This window comes from Homarus americanus, unplaced genomic scaffold, assembly GCF_018991925.1.
Source record: "Homarus americanus isolate GMGI-L3 unplaced genomic scaffold, GMGI_Hamer_2.0 scaffold44003, whole genome shotgun sequence".
Classification (NCBI taxonomy): Eukaryota; Metazoa; Arthropoda; class Malacostraca; order Decapoda; family Nephropidae; genus Homarus; species Homarus americanus.
The window spans coordinates 388554-414064 of record NW_024721005.1 but is presented as its reverse complement, the minus strand read 5'-3'; the positions used below and the strand labels follow the sequence as shown (position 1 = coordinate 414064).

The 25511-nt window shown below is 40.5% G+C and overlaps 1 protein-coding gene across 5 annotated transcripts in view; it reads left to right on the top strand.

Annotated features, from left to right (window-relative positions):
• Window positions 1-25511, top strand: part of LOC121861306 — a 115769-nt gene that overhangs the window by 75602 nt on the left and 14656 nt on the right. For 3 of the 5 annotated variants that reach the window (XM_042358953.1, XM_042358952.1, XM_042358950.1), the window contains 11 exons: window positions 747-1261; window positions 3436-3558; window positions 9038-9064; window positions 9519-9669; window positions 9882-10013; window positions 15237-15349; window positions 19591-19667; window positions 20035-20142; window positions 22793-22857; window positions 23619-23737; window positions 24945-25048. In XM_042358953.1, coding sequence (XP_042214887.1) covers window positions 747-1261; window positions 3436-3558; window positions 9038-9064; window positions 9519-9669; window positions 9882-10013; window positions 15237-15349; window positions 19591-19667; window positions 20035-20142; window positions 22793-22857; window positions 23619-23737; window positions 24945-25048 — 1534 coding nt within the window. The remainder of the gene's footprint in view (window positions 1-746; window positions 1262-3435; window positions 3559-9037; window positions 9065-9518; window positions 9670-9881; window positions 10014-15236; window positions 15350-19590; window positions 19668-20034; window positions 20143-22792; window positions 22858-23618; window positions 23738-24944; window positions 25049-25511) is intronic. The other 2 variants (XM_042358951.1, XM_042358954.1) reach the window with 2 other exon arrangements.

Genomic DNA, 25511 nt, shown 5'->3' with positions numbered 1-25511 from the left:
CTCCAGCACTATAAGATCTACCCTCTCCAGCACTATAAGACTCACACCCTCCAGCTCTATAGACTTCTTCACACCCTCTCCACTATAGACTCCACACCCTCTCCAGCACTATAAGACTCCACGCCCCTCCAGCACTCCAGCACTATAAGACTTCCACACACCCTCTCGAGCACTATAGACTCTCCACCCCTCTCCAGCACTATAAGACTTGACCCCTCCAGCACCTCCCACACCCTCCAGCACTATAGACTCCACACACCTCTCCAGCACCATAAGACTCCACGCCCTCTCCAGCACTATAAGACTACACGCCCTCTCCAGCACTAGACTCCACACCCTCTCCAGCTCTATAAGACTTCTTCACACCCTCTCCAGCTTTACACAGTGCTAAATGAAGACTCCACGCCCTCTCCAGCACTATAAGACTACACGCCCTCTCCAGCACTAGACTCCACACCCTCTCCAGCTCTATAAGACTTCTTCACACCCTCTCCAGCTTTACACAGTGCTAAATGATTTAGTTTTTTCGCTCCTATTCTTACTAATTTTATGAACAGAAAGAGAGACAACTTACATTGTTTCTGGCAATTAAATCCCCCTCCCTCCCCACCCGAGTTCACACGAATTCATGTTAATTAAAAGTTGTTACAAATGTTCACTATAGTGTGTGTGTGTGTGTGTGTGTGTGTGTGTGTGAGTAACATAGGTCATAGATCTTGTACACTGATGTATCTATTGTGCTTCAGAACGGAGCAGCGGAGGCGTGGTGGTGGTGGTGAACGGAGGCCCCTCCACTGACCCTCAACAACGTCACACGAACAATGGGCAGGTCAGGTCACCGAGCGTGGTGACCATCCCCGTGGGCGACGCCGCCGAGCAAGACAGGATCGCAGAGGAGACGCCGTCGAGTCAGCAGCTGGGCAGGAAGAAGACCAACACAACACCACGCAAGACCAGCACGAAGACCACCGCCAACGGGGAGGCCAAGAGGAACACCCACGAGAAGAGTAAGTCAGTGACCATCGTAGTGAACGACCAACAGGTGACCTACTCCAACACCCCGCATACCTACACCACCACTGAGCTCCACCACACTAACGGAATCACCAACGGAGATCTCCACCACTTGACGGCTGCTGTGAACGGCGGGGATGCGGTGGTGGTGAACGGGCACGCGTTGGGCAAGAACGACAGTGACAATACGAGGCCCTCCTCTGCCGCCTCCGTCCCGGGGGGCACCAAGGTGGACCCAGACATTCAGGTGAGTCAACGCTTCCAAAATGTCATCAGCTGCATTAGCTTAGGCTTTCAGAAGTGCTTAGTGGGAGCACCACAAGTTCACTGGCTTTGGATTCCCATCCCGGGAGACACGAGACCAGACAGGACCTGGAGGGCTCTTTTGTCCGTGGTTTTCACGGAGTCAGACTCACTCCTCTCACCTGGGGGCCGCTGTCCTCTACACTATGAGGTACAACATCAAGGACATTCATTATAGTCATAGTTTTAGAAGCGTCTCATAGGGTTACTGTTGGGGGCAAGCTGTAGTAACTGCTAACTGTATCCACCTCAGTCCTGATGTAGGTTAATGTGGGTCAATGTCAGTCAGTAGATTAAATTTTTAGAACATTGATCAGCTGAAGCATCAGCTGGTTCGCACTCAAGGTCATTGTTTATATATATTTATAGTTACTAGACCGGTAGTGCGAGGTGATTAGTGTGAATTAACGACTCTGCTAACAATTAATCTCTTATATTTCAAACTTTAGCGTAACGACAAACATGACATTGTTTAGTGACTTAAAAAAAATTATACAAATGTATCGTAGGCACTGAAGCGGTGTTATGACACAGACTGCTTTAATGTACACTGAATTGTCTGAAATCTGCTTGTACATATTTTGTATGTAAAAAAAAATCATGTTTATCGCCAAGCTGAAGTTCCAAGTCGAGCACCGGTGGTATAGGTTGAGACGAGTCACTAGAGTAGGAAGATGTGACGCAACGTGAACACGGACACCACCTGGCCGACTGCACAACACTCTTACCTGTCCTGCCTGCAACCAGACACGTGTATATATATATATATATATATATATATATACACATGCATACGTACGAGTAGATGACATTTTACGTACATTAAGGGAATATAAGTTATTGGTGTGGGTAGATGACAATTTACGTAGATTATAGTGGAGATGAATGAGTGTTTAAGTAGAATACAGTTGATAAAGGTTATAGTTGAGGCTGGATACAGTTGTACCTCAGGCGAGAGAGCGCGCGCACTAACCGCCCCTCGGTGGTGGTGACTGACGCTAAAACTTCTGAACGTCACTAAATGGAAAGACAGGATATTGTGTTCATCTCCGCCTCGGGCTGAGCCTATCTTGTCAAAATCATGTTCCTTTGCGGAACTTCAATCGTGAAAAATGGGAGCAGTGTTATTGATCAAGCCGCTGGAGGCCCCAGCCGTGGCAGACACACAGGAGGAACAAGTAAGTTTTTGGTGATTGAAACCACAACACTGCTTCATGGTCTCCCTATGCCTTAACCACCTCAGAGCTGCTAACAGTGTCCCACCCTCCTCCCTGGCCTGGGTAAGGTACCTAGCTGTAAGGATGTCACGTGAATCACTCTTCCCACACTGTCGACTGAGGAGTAGCCAGACCCTAGCAGAGTGGCTCATCAGGCACACCCAACATGGGGGGGAATGTGAATTAAATCCACATGAACTTTTAGACAAAAGGGCAGTAGAATGTCTTGATGTTTCTGGTTATTCAAGAAAGAATATGATTATTCTACCCCACTGTGTTGGGAGAAGAATAAGGAAGAGAAATAGACGGAAAAATGAGTCAAAGAACAGAGCTTAACGTTGTACTTTGTGTTACTGGAAGCTGGAAGGTAAATATGATATGAATCCATCATGGTGACTCACTCTGTAAGGGGTCAACTGGTAAATAACAAGTCAATAAACACTACGTAAATGACCAGTGGGATACAATAATTTATTTTTGCCCAGGATTCTCCATAATGACTCACTGACGCCAACTTTTTTTCTCTCTAAATCTTTAAACTTTCATTCTTAGTATTGGGACATGAATTAAAAGTAAACTATTTGCTTATTACATGATATAACCCCCATCGACATATTTTTTTATGGTCCAGAGTGTAAACCAGACCAGACAATGAACTGATAACAGCATTACTCACCTTAGCTCTTGCATTAACACTTATGAACACCAAGACCAGCGCTGAGTAGGGCCTCGGTGTGACCCTTGAATCGTACCATCATAATGAGAACTGACTTTACCACTACGAGTCTGTTGTAAAGTTAAGGATGAGTCGTAAAGTTAGGCTTCAGCCCTATATGGTACGAGGTTAGTCTCCGATGTAAGGGTCACCCGAATAAACAAGGGGTGGGTTGTGTGCCTGCAGGTGCGACCGTTGGTGGGGTGGTGGGGCGAGGGCGGCAGCGGTGGGTCAGTGCTGGAGGACACCGCTTCCTCCGACGAGTGCCACCGGTCCACTCTCACTCTAGTCCACTCCCCTGCCAGAACCGTGAGTACCTCCTGTACCTCCTCCCTCACACTGGTCCACTCCCCTGCCAGAACCGTGAGTACCTCCTGTACCTCCTCCCTCACACTGGTCCACTCCCCCGCCAGACCGTGAGTACCTCCTGTACCTCCTCCCACACTGGTCCACTCCCCTGCCAGAACCGTGAGTACCTCCTGTACCTCCTCCCTCACACTGGTCCACTCCCCTGCCAGAACCGTGAGTACCTCCTGTACCTCCTCCCTCACACTGGTCCACTCCCCCGCCAGACCCGTGGGTACCTCTACCTCCTGTACCTCCTCATGTTATCCTTCCTCTTCCTAACTCACTGAACTTTGCTCTATTTTGCAGCGCCCTGGCACACCCTGCTTTATGTTACAGCACCCTGCTACACCCTGTTGTATACTACAACACCCTGGTACACCCAGCTTTACTCGACAGTACCCTGTTTATAAAACTCTTCATCCTGTATCCTTCTCAGCTGTACGAGGCTCTCTCTGTTCACTGTACTATGAGGTGGTGTCACTGTACACACCATCACACTGTACCGCTGGACAGACTGACTGATGTGCATTTTGTCGTATACCGCACACTTCAACATGGTCACCTATACTGTGCACTCTAACTTGTGTATCCTGCACCTCACTGTTTCCTGCACTCTTATTTGTGTACACTGTATTCTACACTGTAACCTGAAACCAATATGAAGGGTGGTGTATGTTATACTGTACAGTTCTTACACCAGAAGGGACTTCCACACCTGCCAACCAGTGCTCTACCTGTCCTTGTCTAAAAGAACCTTAGATAGTGCCCTAAACACTGTAATGTACTGTACTGTCTCGTCCTCTGCCGTAATCGACAAGTTACTCTAAGTCTTATCATACTAACCCCTCCACTGTATTGTGTTCCTTTTGTTGTGCATACTGATGGTTGTGTGTGCGTGCTGGTCCCCCTCACCTACACCCTCCATTACCCCCCCCTCCCCGTGTGGGTGCCAGTCCCTCACCTGTGCTTGGTGTTACAGGTATACGACATCCCTTTTTAGTTTTCTTCAGCGGTCTTCACGTCACTGTTTGGCCGTGTCCCTTCCATATTGGCTACCAGTGTGTAGGAGGCCATTTGTACGACCAGTTACTTGTGTGTGCATTGACAATTTGGTGAAATATTGCTTACATATACGATCTGTAAATCGTTATACATTATGAGTCACGTATCATTATACTTTACATTTCCTCTATTATCACAAATTTACGCTAGACGATAGGGCTGTGGTGGCGACTGAGTGACACAACCCTCACCACCATGTCACATCTGTCCGCCACAACACAAGACGCAATCACTACGCCCGCTCGCCCGTCAGTCAACACATACCACACCAACTTGTCTTCTCTACTGCCACACTCAACACAAAACCGCTATTTCATCTCTTCTTAATTTTTGTCAACATTTCTGAAAGGTTTGCAACAGTAACACCGGGAAAACCTCATTTTCCTGATGGTCAAAACTTTGTCACCATTTCTTTCGTCATCAGCCCAACACACACACGACTGGATGGGTAGTGTGTGAGGCGCTTGGTCAGGCAAGTGGGAAGAAAGATAAGGAAAATGTCGTAACTAAGATGAAGGAAAGACTTAAGCAAGGAGAAAGACAAGAGGAAGGGAGACTAGGTAAGGAGTAACGTAACAGGGAGGGAAGACTTAGGCAAGGAGTGAAAGGGCAAGATTTAGGTATGATATTAAGGCAAGAGTGAGGTGAGGGTAAACCTAGAGTAAGGAACCATTTGGGTAAAGTGAGGGTAAGCTGGAGGTAAAGGAGGGGAGAGAAGAGGGGGAAAAACACGTAGGTCGTTTCCTGTCACAAATATCGATCACAAGAAAGGTGGACGAAGAGGAGAGTGAGGAAGGGAGAAGAGGAGAGGAAGGAGAAAAGAGGGAGGGAGGAGAGGAATGGAGAAAAAAGAGGAGGAAGTAAAGAAGAGAGGTGATAGAGGAAGGGAAAAGAGGATGAAGTAAAGAAGAGAAGAGGCAATAGATGGGGGGGGGAGAACGAGGAAGAAATCGACAACGAAATAAATGGATATCTGAAGTGAAGGGGAGAGAGAGAGAGAGAGAGAAGACGAGAAATGTATTGAGAAGGGGGGAGAGGAAGAGAAATTAGGGAAGAAATGTGACGAAGAGCAGGAGGAAGAGAAAGGAAGGTTGAAGGGGGTGAAGAGGAAGAGAAGTTGGGGAAGAAATGCGAGGAAGAGAAAGGAAGGAAGGTTGAGGGAGGGGTGAGAGGGTGTGTTTGCCACCAGCGCCACACATGGACGGTTCAGTTGTTACCTATCAGGAGTATGACTCAGGCCATAGATCCGCTTATTTCTCCCTGGCTGTGTAAGGTTTTCTGACTGTCGTTAAAGAGAGGTCTGTACAACAGGTAAAAAAAAGATGGAAGTTGTGACAGTGAAGATGGAAGTTTGATGAAGAGTAACACACTACAGCCGGGGGGTGAACAGGTGTTAGGCTAAAATGAATATACAATAACATTACACAGGTGTTTATTGTGTGTGTGTCTCACATTCAGGATACCGGTATCTTTATACAGTACAGTATACACACACACACACGTACAGTATAATTTTCACAGAATATACAACAGTAGAAATAGATAAATCTACTTAACGGTGTTAAACCAACTTAACAGGTAAACAAGTGTTAGGAGGGCCTGTGGAGGCGAGACGAACTTTTTGGCACGGGTTAGAACACGACTGACCTTCAGGGAGTCATAAGTATACGTGTGGGAGACTCGTCGCCCACGCCAAGCCAGGCTGAGTGCTGGTACGGGGGAAGAAAGGGGATAGAGGATATAAAGGGAGTAAGGGGTAGAGAGTATAATGGAGGTAGAAAGTAGGGGTAGAGGGAATAAAAGATAGTAAGTAGGGATGAGGGAGTAAAAAAGAGGAAGTATGGGTAGTGGGAGTAAAAAAGAGGAAGTATGGGTAGTGGGAGGGAGTTAGGGTGAAAGTAAGGACTGGAAGAAGGGGTTGTGAGAAACGAGTACTCTTGTTTGATGATAAATAACACTTTAGACTGATTTCCATACTAATCCACCGACCCACCCCAATGTTTACAACCCACCTACCCTCCCACTTCAGTGTCTCACAACCCACCCACCCACCCACCCACCAGAGTTTCAGAACCCACCCACCCACCCACCCAGGAGTCTCACTACTCACCGCCTCTTTCAACATTCATTCATCCTCCTCGGTTTGTTTATACGTGTTGTTCTTACCTGTTTTAACAGTACTGTATAATGTACAGTAGTTTGATTATTCATCTTTTGTCACAGTTCATCACCAATTGCAGTATTGTTCAGAATATGTCATGAAGAAGTCCAAGATTTTATACTTATCCCAGGTTTTATATGCATGTACTGTATCTTAATATTACCTTTTGAAACTAACATGACTTTGGAAATAGCTGTTTTGAAGGAAAAATAATTTACCAAAATGGATTCCCTTTGAATGCAAATTTTGATATTTTCACTTCATTGCAGTTTTCTGAGAAAATAGTGTCATTGTAATTTTTTTACTGTAATTTCTTCGTTAGAATATTTGATGTATCAGGTTTGTGTGTATGTAATGACTGTAGAGTGTTCAGATGTTCCAAATATTTTACCTTGTTCAGTCCTTGTCTTTATCTTAAATTATTTTGGGTAATTATTGACGACTGACCCGTGGCCGATTTTTCATAGAAAATTATTATAAAAATTCTGCAATTTCACTGTGTTATATAGTGAACACTGTCGTAGTTTGTGCAAATGTGTTTAAAAGTGGTTATTTCTAAATTATACCTAACCTAACCTTAGTTGATATGAAAAACAAACAGCAGAAACATTGTTATAAGACCTCACCAAACAAACCTACTTAACCTTTACCTACCTTCCTAGCTGGAACCCCCCGGTATATTAAACAGAAAGAACTTAATATGACATGGTGTAATTTCAATATTTTTGTGGACGTGAGAGCAGCCGCCTGTACCGAACGGTTTTTAAGCTTACACTGAGTATTGGCATTGATCAAGCCCGGATGGCGGAGTGTTTTAAAATACTGTACGTCAATATGATTGGCTGTTTACATCCTGGGATGAGACGTCACTACCACATAAAAGCCGAGAAGACAAAGTAGTGCGCTCCTAATTATCTACCAAACGAAGCATTTGCACAAGGAATGATTATCATATCAGAACTCACCGATGAAAATAAAGTAAAAAAATAAACAGTAAAACAAATAACTCATCCGCGGGTTAGTCGTCAATATTAACCTAATTTTTGTTCAACTTTTTAAAGTGGTACTTTAATTTTGTTCTGTACATTTTATGTTTTCCATATGAACTCGACTTTATAGTACAGTACAGCACAGTACTTAACCTGGCTTGTTGGAACACTGCATGGTATTACTGTGGACCCTTTACATTACTTCAGTATTTGTCATGGTTAACCACCAAACAAACAAATATGTTCTTTGTGTGTATCAGATGACATTGTTCACACATTATATTGGACAGAGGTCAGGGTAATCAGTGTATTTACAGAATATTGTATCTCTCTCTTGAGCATGTCTGTACTGTCTGGTGTCATGGCATATATCTTCTTGCATTGTGGGGTTAAGAAATCATCCTCAGATATCAAAGAGTTAGAAAACACATCGCCGCTCATTCCAATTGCTGCTCATTCCAGAGAACAAATTGCTGCTCATTCCAAAGTCAGAGAACACATCCCTTTTCCTTCTAGAGACAGAGAACACATCCTTACACATTCAAAGTCAAGAGAACACAAAAGAGAATGCATATCCACACATCGAAGAACTCTTAAGTCACATTTCCACACAAGGTAGAATTAGAAACACGCCATACATGTTACGGTTCGAGAACACTTATATTAATCCCTAGTGTCAATAAATACATACAGTAATACGTTTTTCACTTGTATATATTAGTACAGTACTATCACAAAACATTATACTTTTCAGTGTCAGAGGACATACCTTCATACATATAAATTTTAGACATATTTTCTTACATTTACTAGTTTGAGAACATTTGTTCACACATTTTAGTGTCAGATCACTGTACATACAGTCTACTTTATATTATACAGTACTGTACTGTACTGTGCAGTAATTTGCTGATATACTGAGAAGTACTGAAGAGAATGGTAGTGACAAATATTGCTCACCACTTTATTTTAACAGACCACACAATGCATTAAACATTTGCTGATGTAATTCTCAATACAGTACAGTATAGTACTAAATTTCAAGGTTTTAATGGCTTGCAGGGCCTCGATACCTTAATTCTGTTGTGTTCCAGCCTGTCCACTTAGAGTACTGTATGTATTTACCACACTAAAATAATGCATGATAGAAGTATGTGTAGCTATAGTAGGGATGACTATCATATCCTTGATGCCCTGTCTGACCTTGGTTCTCACCTGCCTTGCCCAGCTGTCCAGAGCCGTATCTATCATACTTGTAAGTACCTCTTTCCTATTTCCTTTCCATTAACTTGTTTTTAACTATAAATGCATGACGACACTACTTCTGAAATTAGACACACTCTTGCCCCCTTGATGAAACTCTCCTCATGTCTTTTCCATGCTATTATTTATTAGTTTTGTTAAACTCTTACAGGATCTTTAATTATAAGTTGATTCATTTTGAAAGAGAACTTTTTCATATTTTGTTTTATATTTTTCATCTTGCTGTACAGCATAAGTTGAAGCTTTGATTTTTTACACTTTCTTGGATTTACATACAGGGTATTTGAAATATAAAAAAATTAGACTATTCATTAATGTACATACTGTTTCTTTTAATCTCATTGATGTGCTTGAGTGTGATAGCATGAGTTTGAATGGGTGCATGTATGTCTGTTAACACAAAGTACTTGTGATGTGTATACAGGTACTTGTGTATATTCCCCCAGTATCTGAGTGGTGAGACTGGTGACACAGTTGGGGGTGAAGACTCCGGGGAGGCCTGGAGTGGTGTGGTGTCAGGTGTATGTGGCATCATCCTCATCATTGGTGCTGCTTCACTCCTGCGGTTGCCACGCTTACTGTATGAATATGGTGCAGGTACTGTACTATATGAGGCACTTTTTGTTTTTCAATACTGTACTGTATACTTTTATTCACTAAATCTTGTCTTGATTAGTAAAGAGTAAGGATACTATTTACTTAATGATATACAGTACAGTACTATATTAGCTGTACTTTTATCATTATTACTCCTTTGAATGGTCATTTATGGTGATTGAAGACAGGTTGGTGTGTGGTTACACTTACAGGAAGCTTCCTGGCAGCGTGGTGTGCCGTCCTGGTGGTAGTAGCAGCCCCACTAGCCTACCTGGAGGCTTGTCTCTCACAGTTCAGTAGTTCAGCTTCTCTTGCTGTCTGGCGTCTTATTCCCATAGCCAGAGGTGAGTAAATTGCAGATTTCTGTGATCTCCAGTGTTCTTGTGTTGTTATTTTTTAGAAGTAGAATATTGTCTTTATTGAGTATATTCTCCATATTTAAAAAAAAAACCGAAATATTCGTGAACAAAATACAATTCTGAATGCCCCCTGTACTCTTATCACACTCTGCCCACAAAGATGGCAAGTAGTTTATTATGGACAGTATGATACCTCAGGAAGGCGCTACAGTATGTAAGAGTGGCAAAGTTGTCTGACCTGAAATCACAGTTTATTGAGCCATAGTTGCTCTAATGAATTATACATGATTACTGTTTTCTCAGACTCATTTACCATCACATTGTTTAGTAGGAGTGTTAGAACATAAGAACATAAGAAGGTGGGATACTGCAGGGGGCCGACTGGCCCATACAGGGCAGATCCCTTTCACACCCATCCCAGCACTTCCATGTGCCTATCCAACTTCGTCTTGAAGCTCCCTAGCGTCCCCGATCCTACTATAGCACTCGGTAGCCTATTCCACATATCCACAACTCTATTACCAAACCAGTGCTTGCCTATATCCTTTCTGAATCGGAATTTAGCAAAATATTGGTCACCACCGAGGAGTGCTGTAGGGGGACAATTACTAAACTTATGTGTCACTTTAGGCATTCAACAATATTTGCCTCACATATTTTACCAATATTAAGTGTAAATGCAAAGTTTGTTGAATGGTAAATAAGCAACTTTAAATTACAGTAGTACTTTATTATCACGCCTATTCAGCACTGTACTGTAATGTTAAATACTGTATTAGTTTTATTATACCTGTATTGACATTTAATAGATTTAGGTGTAGGGCTGTTGTTTTAATCAAGGCAATGTGAAAATTTTTCAGTGCTAATTCTACCATTGAAGTGATTATAGGAGGGACAAAAACCCAACTCACCATCAATGAAAGACTGAACTATTAATAACTTTTACTTTTATCCTGTTTACCACTGATCAGCGTGTTAACTGCTTGGGTGATCTGTCACGTCTCTGTTACACACTTGGCAAGTACTGGGCATGCACCGGCTCCTAAATGTATCTGAACCTGCTCCAGTGTTGGTCAAGTCTGGTCTTGAAAGAGCTCACACTCAGTGCCGTCACAACACTTTCTGGCAGATTGTTCCAAGTGTTTACAACTCTCACTCCGAAAAAGTTTGCCCTCACAGTTTTCTGGGCTTGCGGCTTCTTCAAGCTTGAGCTGTGACCCTTTTGTGGGGCGAGCGTCCGCCAGCCCCAGGCACTCGACTAAGTAGTGCCCTTTGAGATGTTTATACACCTCAATTAGGTCCCGCCTTGCTCGTTTGTAGTATAAGCTAGGCAATTTCAGGCACTCTAATCTCTCAGAGTAGCTGAGGTGCCGTAGTGCAGGCGCCAGTCTGGTGGCCCTCCTCTGGACATTTTCAATCAACTGACAGTCCCTAGTATATCTCTGGGACCAGACGGGGTGACATTACTCCAGACGGGGAAGCACTTCACTCCTGAAGATCGTTATGAGGGACGGACACTCTCTAGATATCTGAACGACCTTCTTTTAAGATCTATTAATTTAGTTGCCTGATTCACCTTCTCGCAATGGCCTGAGAACTTCAGCTCATTTTCAACATACACACCTAGATCCTTCTCACATTCTGTCTCAAATAATGCAGTTTCTTCATCCCATTGGGACATATGATACGCCTCCTTACCCTTGGTACGCCCCAGGTGCATCCTCTTACACTTCATAACATTGAATCTCAGCAGCCATTTCTTCGACCATTCTTGGAGCTCACAGAGATCCTTCTGCAGCTCTTCACAGTCCGCTTGGTTCTTGATTTCCTGAAATAACTTGGCATCATCGGCAAACAAACAGCAGCGGACCCAATGCACTGCCCTGTGGTACCCCGCTTGTGAACAGGTATACTTGATGATTTCTTGCCATTAATCACCACACACTGCTTGCGGTCATGGAGAAGGTCTCCGATCCATGCTAGGACATTTCCCCGCATCCCATACCCTTCCAGTTTAATTTTCAGCCTTTCACAGGGTACAGTGTCGAAAGCCTTGGCAAAATCTATGTATATAATGTCGATATTACCACCCTGTTCCAGAATATGGGTCCAAATATCCAGTACCTTGAGTAATTGTGTTAAGCAGGAGCGCCGCGGCATAAAACCGTGTTGGCAATCATTTACAAGGTTATTTCGTAGTAGATGTTCCATCATGGCATCTCTTATAATGCTCTCAAGTACTTTACATATGCTGGTAAGGCTCACCTGTCTATAGTTATTCGTGGAGTGACGATCGCCCTTCTTGAAGATAGATAGGACTCACATAAGCCATTTTCCAATCACTGAGGACCAAAAATGAGGACCTTTTGCTCATCCAGGCATTTACAAAACAGGATCTTCAGGGATCAGCAAGCTCATTACACAACTCTCTTAGCACTCTGGGATGCATCATGTCAGGGCTGGGACTCTTATGAACCTTTAGCTTTGACCGTTTATTTCTTTTGACTTCTTCTTTGAACACAATATGGGTCAGTGTTGTGTTGAACCGTCTGTCCTCAAACATAGAAAAATTAATTGCATCCTCTCTTTTGAACACCAAGGAAAAGAAACTGTTCAATGCCTCAGCTTTGTCCTGGTCAGAATCTGCGTAACTACCTTCTTCAAGCTTCAGGTCCGATACTCCTACTCATGTTTTTAATTTCGACTTTGCATAGCGGTAAAACACTTTTGGGTTTGACTTGACCTTGTTTGCAACCAGCCTCTGGAACACCTTTTCAGCCCTTCTACACTCTGACTTTGCTTGGTTTCTGGCTCTTGCATATATCCTCCTGTCCTGCTCATCGTTTGACCCAACCCTCGCTTTGAATACTGGGTTTTCTTCTTAACTTTGTCGACCACCATTTGGTTCATGTGTAGGGGTCTCCTTGTATTCCTAGAGGCACTGGGTTTGGTCTTGGGTATATATTTATCGATAAAATGGGTCACTTTACTGGCTATGATATTCAGAGTAGTGTCTGCGTTCTTATGCCTTAGTGAGTCAGGCCAGTGGATACTCCTCATCTCCTCCCTCATCCCGTCGTAATTTCCCTTGTAATATTTGCACCTTGGCCTGGTTTTGTCGTGACAGTTAAATCTGAATGACAACATTACATGGTGACTGGTGCCAACTGAAGCAAGGCGTTTCAGTTTGGCCACCATACCCTTCTCGTTTGTTATGATGAGGTCCAGTGGCCTGGGTGTTTGCATGTGACCATGACCGCAAGCAGTGTGTGGTGAGTAATGGCAAGAAATCATCATGTATACCTGTCACATGTTGGAACAGAAAATTATATCTTAGAGTTTCTACAAAAAGAGTAGCGGGGTCATTCAAGTCATTTGGGGTGAACTCATTATACCAGTCGATGTCGCCATAGTTAAAGTCCCCCATGATAAGGAGGTGGCTAGTGTTGAGCATTGCTGTGTTGTCTATTAAGGCTCTTAATAATACCAACAGACATAAAATCCCTGAATTTGCCATTCTTATACCCATATTTATTTATGACAGTATTTTACCCATAAAATATATTAAATAACTAAGGATGCAGTACACACCCCTAGCATAAACCTGCAGTCATTCCAAACCACTCTTAATAGCTGTCAATAAACTTCACTTTCCACTGGGCCTTCCTCTTTGCTTTATCATATGCTGTTTTAAGTCCATAAATACAGGGGTTTCTTTCTTTTTTTAACTTCCCTGTATCACCTGCTACATATAGTATAAATTCCTTTCCTAAAGTATCCCAGCTCCTCTCCTACATGTTCTGTACAGTACTGTAGTTCCATAACTACAAGATCACCAATTACTTTACTTCCATTACAGTGGTCCCTCGGTTAATGAGCACAATCCGTTCCAGCAGGTTGCTCGTTAACCGAAAAACTTGTTAACCGAAACCATTGTTTCAATGGGTTTTTGGGTAATTGGTTCCAGCTCACCGAAAATTGCCTAAATTCAACAAAAAAGGTAGAAAAGTACACTTACTTTGAGGTGTGTATGTAGAAGGCTCCTGGATGATGATGATGATGATGGGAATTAGAATGGGGGTGGAGGAGAAGGAAGAAGAGAAGGCATTGGGGTGGAAGAGAAGTCACCCCATGGCACCATTTCACCCATAAAATTTTAGTTCTCTTGGTGTATTTCAAGATTATTATCTTTAAATCAACACTGCACTGCATTATATATTGTCAATATATAAAATATATTTCAAAATGACCAATAATTTGCCTGGAAACACAGAAAAAAAAAGCGTTTAGTTGAAGAGAGTCTCAAGCAAGATGTTACCTCCACTGAAAACAGAGAGAGACTAACGCCTCTCTGGTGTGTTAACAGGCTGCATGGCACGCCAGAAACTAGTTTCTTTACCTTCAATTATGTTCAATAATTGTTAAAATGACTAAAAAAGTTAATATTAAACTTTTAAAATTATTGAATAGTATAAACTTCTTGATATTTACTAAAATAGTAAGGAATTTAAGCCCTAAAACCGAGTACTGTATTGGCGGACTAATACTACAGCTGGTTGACCGCCAAATGCAAGCAAAAACATGTTGAAGTCGGCTCGTAAAAAACTCGTTAATCGAGGGATTGCTCGTTAACCGAAGTTAAGAATCTTATGGAAGGTAAATCATTAACCGAAATCTCGTTAACCGAGGCGCTCGTTAACCAAGGGACCACTGTATACTTTTACTACTATGTTTCGGTATCCTAAAAGGACTTGTTCCTCCTCACACTCATACAGGTGCTCACTACCCATGTCCTTACATAAAGGGACAGTACTCTACAGTATAGCACAACCTTCATCAAATCCTCTGGTTTTTCTCCTTCTCACTTATTCAAGCTGCCTTAAACATTTTCTACATCCTTTAAAGGAAGATGTCTCCCCACCCTTAATCATTTCACCAGTACTTTCAGAAAACTACACTACATATTTGATATGTTTCTAGGTGGTAAAATTATTAAAACACTACAGTAACTGTTAGCCATATTGACGATGGGAAGGACCATCATCGCAGGTGATCTTTGTGGCTGAAAATCGCTTTAGACTTTTTTTTGATGTGCTGTTCGTTAAAATTGTCAAATACTGTACTCCGTGAATAAGACCATTATTCTACACCAGAATCCTCAATATAAAGTTGACAAATATTTATGAGCTAAAATGTTCATGTGTTCAGGTGTTGGCTGGTCTACAGTGGTGGTGTGTTTCTACTGGGCAGTTGTCGTGCTGAGTTATGTGGCTCCAGTCGTCCACTACATTTTGCTTTGGATTAACCCAGATATTCTCAAGGTGAGTTACTGGTAAGATGTTCATTGTGTAGTCAGAGAAGTTGTGAAGTACAATATTAATGTAATTTTATTCTAAAAAGGTAATATGTTGTGCAGTAATTACTGAATTTGTTGCAGAACTGTGGAATTCATTGTATAATTATGAAATAATACTGGTTAGTTGAGTGTACATACAGTATATGCCTGAAGAGTAACATGGTAACTAAGGTGTTTATAAAGGAAGAATATGGACTCACATCACAAAAAATGAAAAGACTATTTATAGCCATACTTGATTAGTGACTCAACTTTTATATAATTACCATATATTGTTACTGTACTAAACATCAAACTTCTGCATAAGCTTCTGACAGATCTAGTCCTTGCCAGAGGACCTTGACATGTTTCACAACATGATAAAGTTTTGGATAAGTTTTTGCTGCATGCAGTTCATTCTCATCCAGTTAAATCAAGGTCAAAGAATTGTGTCTCTTGGATCTGTCATATGTCTTGAAGACCTGCAAGGCTACTTGTCTGGGGTTGAAAATATCATGTAGGTTCATGTAATTAAAACCCTTTCAGCCAGAGAGGAAATTCATTCTCTTTTTTTTTCTGAAATGACAACAAACCTGAAAAGATATCCTGGTCTTCTTTAGGCAGTACAGTACTCTTTACAGTGGCTGTATGGAGATCGACTATGATAGGTGTTATTGTTGCACTTGAAGTCTCCATGCTGCCCTATTGCTACATTTCTCCTTTGCCCTGTCTCTTCCCCATATCCCCTCCCCTTTACCTACTCTGCTTAATGTACCGATCCTTCTTTTCCTTCTATGATATAAGTGGCCTCCTTCTATCCAGTGCATCTGCTGCATTGCCTTTAGTGTCCTTTGCTTTTGCATCCTTCTCACATGTCTGCTGTCTCAGTAAAACTCTCTCCACCCATTCCACTAATCCATAATCAACATCCTTTGCCTTCTCCTCAACTCCAAACATCTCATACACTTCACAGTTTCTTTCCATTCCATCCTGACCACCTCAGGTAACTCATTTGTGTAGCAAAAGTTTGAATTTCCTTTTATAGCTGAAGGAGACCAAATCACATGAGTTTACATAAGAGTATTGACCTCTTGATCTTAAGCCTCAAAACTCCTTGAGACAACCATCAAATCAAATCTGGGAGCTGGTGGTAGAGCGGTACCGTTCTTGCCTCGCAAGCAAGATGTCACGGGTTCTATTCCCGGGCCGGCGGAAGTTGTTTGGACACTCTTCCTAGTCCCCTTGGTCCCTGTTCACCTAGCAGCAAAGTAGGTACCTGCTGTAAATCGGAAGGTGCGAATTCGTATTCAGGGACAAGTTGTTGGAGCTTCCAATAACTTGCTTAGACATAAACCATTGACTCTTCAGGCTTCTACGCCCTCGACTCTTCAGGCTTCTACGCCCTTAACTCATGAGACATAAGGCAAGCATGAACTTAGCATGTTTCCCTGTTGGGCGCTGTAAACGCTTCTGCGCTTCACCTTACACAAGGATGTAGGGGGGTGCCCAATAAATGAAAAAAAAAAAAAAAAAAATCAAATCTGATTTGAATGGTTGAGAGAATGCTGCTTGCAAGAAAATCATAACTGTATCTGACATTGTCTGACTGTGAACAGTGTATCATGCTGTCAAATATGTCAAGGTCCTTTAGCAGATGGAGACCTTACCTGGAGGTGAATTAGCAGCACAGATTTTTCATGTCACTCTATTCCTGCTGTTTATCATAAAATATGACTTCATACTCCAGTTATTCATTTATTCTTCTTGTACTACTCACATTACCAGGTAATAGAAAATGGAGATTTAATCTTGACTGATATTTACAGCAAATAATTTAACATGTGATATTATGAATATAATATATGGAGCATTGATTCCTAAAATCTTGTTTTATGACCAAGCCTGGGAACAGAGACTTGTGTAACATGCCTACAGACAGGTTAGGGTACCAGGAAACCCTATATCAAGGTGAATGAAGCAGATCCACTAATTAGCCCTCCTGTAACAACCATACCCATAAAAAAGGTAGATCAGAAGTTACAGAGTTACTGTACCTAACAATATACCAATAACACATGAGACTGAACTTTCCATGCAGAATCAGCTCTTCACTTGTTCGGCCTGATCAGAGAACTTGGTTCCAAGACCAACTTCACACCCGGCCATCCATTGAGGAGAAACCCTCAAGGAGTAGGGTGGGATATACAGTAGTACCCCGATTTACGCGGTCAATTGAACCCACAGGGTACCGCGGAAAGTGAAAACCGCGTAAAGTGAACAACAGAACATATGGGATTAATTCCAATAGAGACTGCCCTGACCCCCAAACTCCACTTTTTCCGACACAATACCTACGTATGTTGTAGTAAAAATAACATCTTAATTTTATGATGGTATACACACACAATTAATATTTAAGAGAAATACAGTTGCCAGGTTAATGTCCATTCAAATAATGGACTCAACTCCCCCCCTCTTCCCAGCTCACTGGCTTCTACCTCTGTGAGAAATGTTTGGGTGAAAACACTAGATTTTAACATACATATAGTAATAAATAATACCTCAGACTAAAGTTAGGATAATATAATTGACATTTCTGGATTCCTTGCAGGTCAGGGAATATTTTGAATGTAAACTTCATATATTTTGCACAAAAGATAAAATATTTGCTTTGTGTAAACCAACTTATTACATTAGATCTAAAATTTGTATGTCTAATGCAAAATCCATGATGTTTATATTCAAAATGATCATCATATTGTAAGAATTCCAGCAATGTAAATTATACTCTGGCCGGGTAATTTGTATGAATTTTATGAGCTAAATAAAAAAAAAATATTATACTTCACCGCGTATATGAGTAGATGCACCGCGGAAAGTGAAAGTCTGGTTCTGGCAAGGTACCGCGTAAATGAGAAATCGCGGAAAGTGAAACCATGTAAAGCAGGGTAATACTGTACTGTATGTTGCTCTTCCAGGTTTTTTCATAACTCGTGAATTCAGCATTAATATTCTTTTTATTACCACAGTAGTTTTTTTTTTAAAAGGGTAGTAATACTGGAAGGGCAAATCATAATGATAATAATACATAACATTTATTCAGAAAAACTATGCAGGTGCAGTATACAGTTCAGGATGAATCTAGACAATGTAGGTATACATACATAGGCCCTGGGAGTATACAGTTTTCTATGTGCCTAGAGAGTGCAGGTAAACAACAAAGGTAAACAGTAAGGCAACTTGACCAAGGATAGCTGACAATGCTGTTAGGTGCTTATTTCCAGGAGTCATATTTATACGGTACAATATGGATAATTTACATAAACCTGTTGTTCTTATTAGTCGCAAGTCTTTTGTCATTAAACAAATCTGTTTTATCATCTCTCTTATCTGGTATTTGTAAAGCAGTACAGTATTAATAGATCAATCCTACTCAGAGAGCATTTTTGTACAGTACCACCTGCACCAGAGTTGTAGATAGAGAGAGTTTGGCCAACTGGCCGCCATGTTGTTACCCAGCTGATGAAGAAGTTTCTGCTCGTTCTGTAGAGGAGGAGGATGATGATGTTTACTCAATAAAATTGTCATATATATTTACAATTGGATAAGCATTCAAGAGCCAGTACATACATACCCAGTATTTGCCAACAGTGCATAACAAAGATGTAACTGACCACCCAGTGGCGAAGAGGATAAAAATAAAAGTAAATAAATTATGTGGGAGAAAGCCCAAGAAGACAGCCTATCCACTGAGTAACAACATGGTGCCTGGTTGGCTGAACTCTCTCTACAGCTCTGGCCTGCACCTCAACACATGGTGGTGCTGAGAAAAATGTCACATTACAATTCAGTGTGCAACATATTGTAATTTACTACTTGGTTATTTTATTTAATATTTTTTCATTTCTACAATAATTTTTTTTAAATTGCCAGTAAATATTTTATGCTTCAATAAGAATTGTATTAGTATTTGCCTTATATTACAGTATTATAGTGCCAAATACAACACTCCTGATAGTAGAAATACTTCTAACAGTGGATAGGCTGAGCATACATAGTTCAAATGTTCAAGGTTTTTATTACAGTGCAGTATATTCTTAACAGATTTGTATATTCTATCATTCATTAGTGCCAAGATTCATCAGGCTGCATTTTACTTTTAACTGTACAGTATGTACAAATATAGTCATAATATATGTAAACTATGTCACTTCATGGGTGTTTCAGGATGTGGTGTCACCAGAATGCAGTGTCACCACCAACAACTACACCAACACTGGAGATTGGACAGTAGACTACCACAGGTCTGAGTTTGAGTCGTTGTATCAAGTATGATTTTATGGAGCTCTTACTTTTGACAAGTATGGATGTCATTCTTTTATTTTCTATAAATTAACCCTTTCAACAAGTGTGTGGGTATTACCAATATACTGTACTGTACTGTAAAAGGGAACACAGTAGACAAAGGTTGAAAACCCCTGGTCTAGTACAATCCTCTACTGTGTTCCTACCACACACCAGACAAGACTGAGTCAAAAAATGAAGGAAACCAACAGGAAGAGCCACATTTAAACTCTGTTCATCTTTAAGAGGATATATTTGTTGAAATTTGGATATTTATCTTTTATATATTATTTATCTTCATAATTTATATCATGTTTTCTTCAACAGATCATGTGTATATAACCTGCCAGATGAATGGCAGTCAGGTTTGGAGTTGACTTTCACCTGGCCGTTACCTGCTGGCACAGCTGCCGCTGCCCTCAGCATCTCTATCATGTATGTAATGTTTATACAAGTTAAACTTACAACCATCAGTACATGACTGATTTATGTATCAAAGGAAACATAAATATGTACCATATATATGTGCAATCAGTCCAAATGCCCTGTGCATTTTATTATGGCTAGTAGATAAGGTAATAATACCATTGCTTTTACAATATTGTACTGTAATTATTTTATTTGACCAGAAGACATTGTTGTGGAGTATGTATGTGTTGTCATGTTGTCAATTATGATATAAGATTTTGATTTTGAAAAATATATTTGTGAGGCCTAGTATTGAATTAGATGATAATTTGAATAGTTTTCTGGACATTAGAAATTATCATTCTCAATGAATCACACTTAATTCTAACACCAGATATTTGGATAATGTACAGTACAGTCTAGTACAGTATGTAGCAAAAAATCTTCATTTATTTGTGTTTTCTTCAAAAAGAATTATTTTTTAACTCGCTTAGAGGATCAGGCAACTGCATCAGCAAGGCTTATGAGTGACAGTCCAGGGTTGCCAGGATACCTGATTGGTGTGACTGGGACTGTATTTCAGAAATTCAGAAATATTTTAGCAATCTCTCTGATGGCTATTTTAGTAGCACACTTCTTCAGGATAGACCAGAACTGCTCTGAGGAGCTGAAAAGGGTGTACAGTATTATGTTGCAAAATGCCAAACAAGCTCACCGAGAGCTTGGGACTTCATGCAATTGCAGGGTCTGCAGGAACAATCTACCAGAAAGTGTTGTGACGGCACCAAGTGTGAGCTCTTTCAAGACAAGACTTGACCAACACTGGAGCAGGTTCAGGTACATTCAGGAGCCAGTGCATGCCCAGTTCTTGCCAACAGTGCGTGACAGAGACGTGACCGATCTCCCAAGCGGCTAACGAGCCGATCAGTGGTGAAAAGGATTAAAGTAAATAGTTAACACTGTCATTCGGCTGAGGGTAATTTAGTTTACCTTGGACACAGGAAATTGGAAAATCCTAAAAACCAGTTCAGTCTTGGTCCAAGGGTCCTGGATTTGGAGATCTACACCTGTACCTCTTTTGGGTGAAAGATATAATCTCAGGCCTCCCATTCCTTGCCCAGGATTGGGGTTGAAAGTAGACCCAGGTTCTTTCATCAGCTTTCAAGTCATTTTAGAAAGGGCATATATAGATACAGGGTCTCTAGGTTGCAAATACCTGGGAGTCATGGATATTTTGTTTTTGATTACCCAAATACTGGATCTCAATACATCAGCCTCTTACTTGTGTGGATTTTCCTGTCCACTTAGAGAGTCTTTTTCTATTAACATTTATTAAAGGTTCATAAGTTTATTAGTATTAGTTATATTTTCTTAAATGTTCCACTTAATCAGTGGAAGTTTGTTGGTCTTGAGCTATTCTTAAAATTTTTGGATAGGAGAGGAAGCCATAAAGGCACTGGACCTCCTAGCTGTGGCATTAGGGAGAAGGGTGTCAAAGTTTCACACAACTGAGGAGGATAAACTGGCTTGTTGATTTTGATGCTTCTTTTTCATGGGTCACCTCTGGTGGCTTCTAAAGTTTTTATAAAAGTAAAAGTTTTAATTTCAGGTCTGAGGAGATTCATTTTCAGGCCTGAAATCCAGATGGTGGATCATATCATTCACTTTGCCTGGTAAAACAATTACATTGACAGGCCAGATTAGTAAGCAATTGTTGATTCTTAATCATCAGTCAAAGCATAGAGTGTCTAGAGCTTTTATCTCCAGTACTATGGTTAAAGTCATTAAACTCACTTAGCTAGGTTGTATACCTTGCTCACAAGACAATAAAGTAATTGTGGTTTGGTTTCATTCACTTTCCTATAGGGTTTGTCATTGAAGTTTATCCTTCAAAGATGAGCTCAGGAATTGGCAAAGGTGTTCATCTCCAGTTACTTGCTGGTAGCTAAGTTTACTACATCATTGGACTATGTGGTGTTCAAGAGTCTGCAAGCTTAGTTATTCTTTAAACCTTGTTTCTGGGGCAAAGTGTGTCTTACTAATTGGTGGAGCTTATTACCTTCATCTTTCCTCTTCACAAGTTGAAATAAAGGGATTCATCTTGAATTCCCATTTCCAGGCATGGATTGAGTGACTCAGATACCATCCTCTTCCTTAAGATACTGAGATGAGCTGAAAGTGAGATGAATTGGAACTCTTTGTAATCATAGCAATGAGTTGCAGAGTGCATACACGTTAGTGTACCAGGGGAGGACTTCTGCTCTCAGCCTGAGTGGCAACTAACTCTTCCAAAAAAACACATATTTTAGGTGTTTACAGTAGAGAGAGAAGCTGTTTTGGGGTTTCTATAATATAGTCCCAGTCACACAAATCAGGGATCCTGGTATGCCTTGTCGTTGAAGCATCACATGGATAACCCAATATAGGTTTGGTTATGAAAGGAGGTTCCAGTCCAAGTGCCTCAATTTTCAAAGTTTGTCAGGGACTCTTTACAGTATTATTTATTAGTTTTAAAATGGGTGTTCATGTATAATTAATTATATTTGCCAGTGTAGACACCTCTCTTGCTTTAACCATTACACCCTCTATCAATATCTATCAGTGTGACAATACAGGTTCTATGCATGACTATTCCTAAATACTGTACAGTGTTTACTTATGTATTTATCTTCTCCAGAGCTGCTTGTGGCCCCCGCACCATGGCTGGCATCACTGGAGCCTCAGCAACACTGGCAGTCATAGGTGAGTGCTGTACCTTACCTAAGACTATAACTAGTTGTAGCTCCAGGACTTAATTTTATATTTATACAGTATTTCTTTTGTAAATTGTTAATGTGATTGTTGTGGAATTCTGAACTTTGTTTTTAATTGTTGATGGGAAGGGTTGGTAGGTAACATTTCTTGTAGAAAACAGCATCCTTTGTGACAGCCAACATGGATTTAGACATGGCATGTCATGCCTCACCAACCTCTGGACTACCCTCACTGCCTAGTTAGATATGGCTAACAAAGGGTTACCAGTTATTGCTATCTGTGTCCAATTTACAAAAGCTATTGACACTGCTACACTCTTAAACCAATGCAAATTTGTCTGTGTCAGAGACAAACTCTCAAGTAAAATTGATGTCACCTGTGTAGGCCCATCATGATCACTCCTCAAACAGCTGTTTATGTACTCATCCTTCTGAACACATACTCCATCACCTAGACCAGGTTAAGTTAGTTTTAACAACTTTAATGACAAGATTAACATTACAACTGACAAGTTTATACAACAAATTTGCCCAGTCTGAATAGTTCAGACAGGTCTTGGTGATGCCAGCTGGCATTGTTCACTACCATGCAGGGCAGGGGTTAATACACAAGAGGAGATAATAACAAGCTGCTTATAAATGGGTAAATTTATATTATATGAGCCATTACCTTTGCATTGTATATTTTTAAATTTTATTATTAATATTATTATTATTAATAATACAGTATACATACCACCATTTTTCCAGGACTGAGCTTGCAACTTGGAATAGGACTAACAGAAATCTTTAAACGAGATTTTCAAGCTTTGTGGGAACTTGCTCGTCCCTTCCTCATTCCTCAGTTGGACACACTTCTTCAGCCAAGGGTGAGACCTACTGTGTTTCTCAGGCATGTTTTATGTCAGAATATAATAATGTGTACCTATATGTAAACTGTGCTAAGTCTCTCTGTTCAGAGAGAAAGTTTACAGTACTAATACTGTATAAGGCAAATGTCCAAAGTATATTAAATCTAAGGGTCCTTTGTATTTACACTCGTATGGGAGGATAAATTGTATTGTTAAAGGGATCTTTAAGGTACCAGTTAGACAAGATAGGTTTAATCTAGTGCAAGTCAAGGTTACACATAACACTCACTATATCATCATATTGTTCTCATTATGTCAGTTAATTTGCATCTAATTATCAGTTTTTACACTTTGACATCAAAACTGGTGTGAGTCAGGTAGTCTGATCCAGACATTTGGGTTACTGTAGGGTGACTCAGACCTTAAACTGAGCAGTAACTGAACCTTATTTACTGAAGAATTTTATGATACTGTATATCATTTTTCACCCCAAAATGCCATTTTCTGCTGGCATTGAGAATCACTTCCCATTGCATTTTATTATCTAACCCTTAGCACATCTATAAGAGTAGAAGATAAGGTAATACTATTGGTTCAGGAAAAGGTCCAGGACAAACAGCTGCCTAACAAAATATATCTATAAAAGAAAACTTATATAGTACTGTATTACCTTACTGCATCATAAGCTTATACATACAGTCTCACCTGCCTCAACATGATAGCTCCACTTTCTTGTTTACTGTCTGAGTAACTCATTTGTTGTTTTCTATTACTTGTACATGATGCTGGGTAATCCTTTGATTGTATCTTGGAAGACATTGTTAACACTGAGGCACGAAACACAACAATCAAAGCTCAATAGGGTTAAACATAGGTAGTGGACCACATCCATTCCCAAGAATCAGTAGTTATATTAAATCATATATATTGTACTGTACAAAAAGTTGGTATTTTACTGTGTTATGAAAATTGAAAACCTTTATTATTCTTTGTCCTTTTTTGAATGTCACAGTAAACCCTTGATACCCAACACTTTATCAAGGAAATGACTATTGCTTTCAGCACATTTGTAAAGAATTGTTTTTATGTCAGGCTCCCAAAAGCCATTCCTTTGTATCCTTTTATTTATTTATTACAACACAAGGATTGAGCAGAATCTTTCTGTAAATTCATCAATTGGAGAATTTCATAAAGATGATGATAATACTGAACTTGTATCTAACAGGTGTGGTGCGCTGCAGTGGCCCACGTGCTGCTCTCTATAGGCCTTGGTGTTGGTCTCCTCATGAATTTCTCATCACGGGGGTCGTTTAGATTCACACTCAGGAGGTAAGAACAAGCTTCTAAAAGAACATAAAACAATCACTGATGAAGTTGATTAGGATAATGATAATTTAAAATGTCATAAAATTTTCTTCACATACCCTGTATTATCAGACTTCTTGGAAGGTTGCCGGATAATATATTTTGATGAAAGTTACACGTTATAGGTAACTAGTGATTGGGATGTTTTGAAAAGTATCATAAATGCTACTGAACTATATTTTAGATATTTAGTGATAAATTTATGATGTGATTTACTAGTGTTAATAATGTACACATAGAAACCCAGGGTCTTATACAATATTAACACTTTTGGCATTGTGTTTCTAGTGATATACAAATATTTTATGTCAAATATATAACAAAGATATTTTTAAGTGATTCATGGTTTTATGGAATAATAAATTTTGGATAAACTGGTTATCAATTTGTTCCCCTAACACCCAGGAACAAGTGCCCCTCTCTGCCC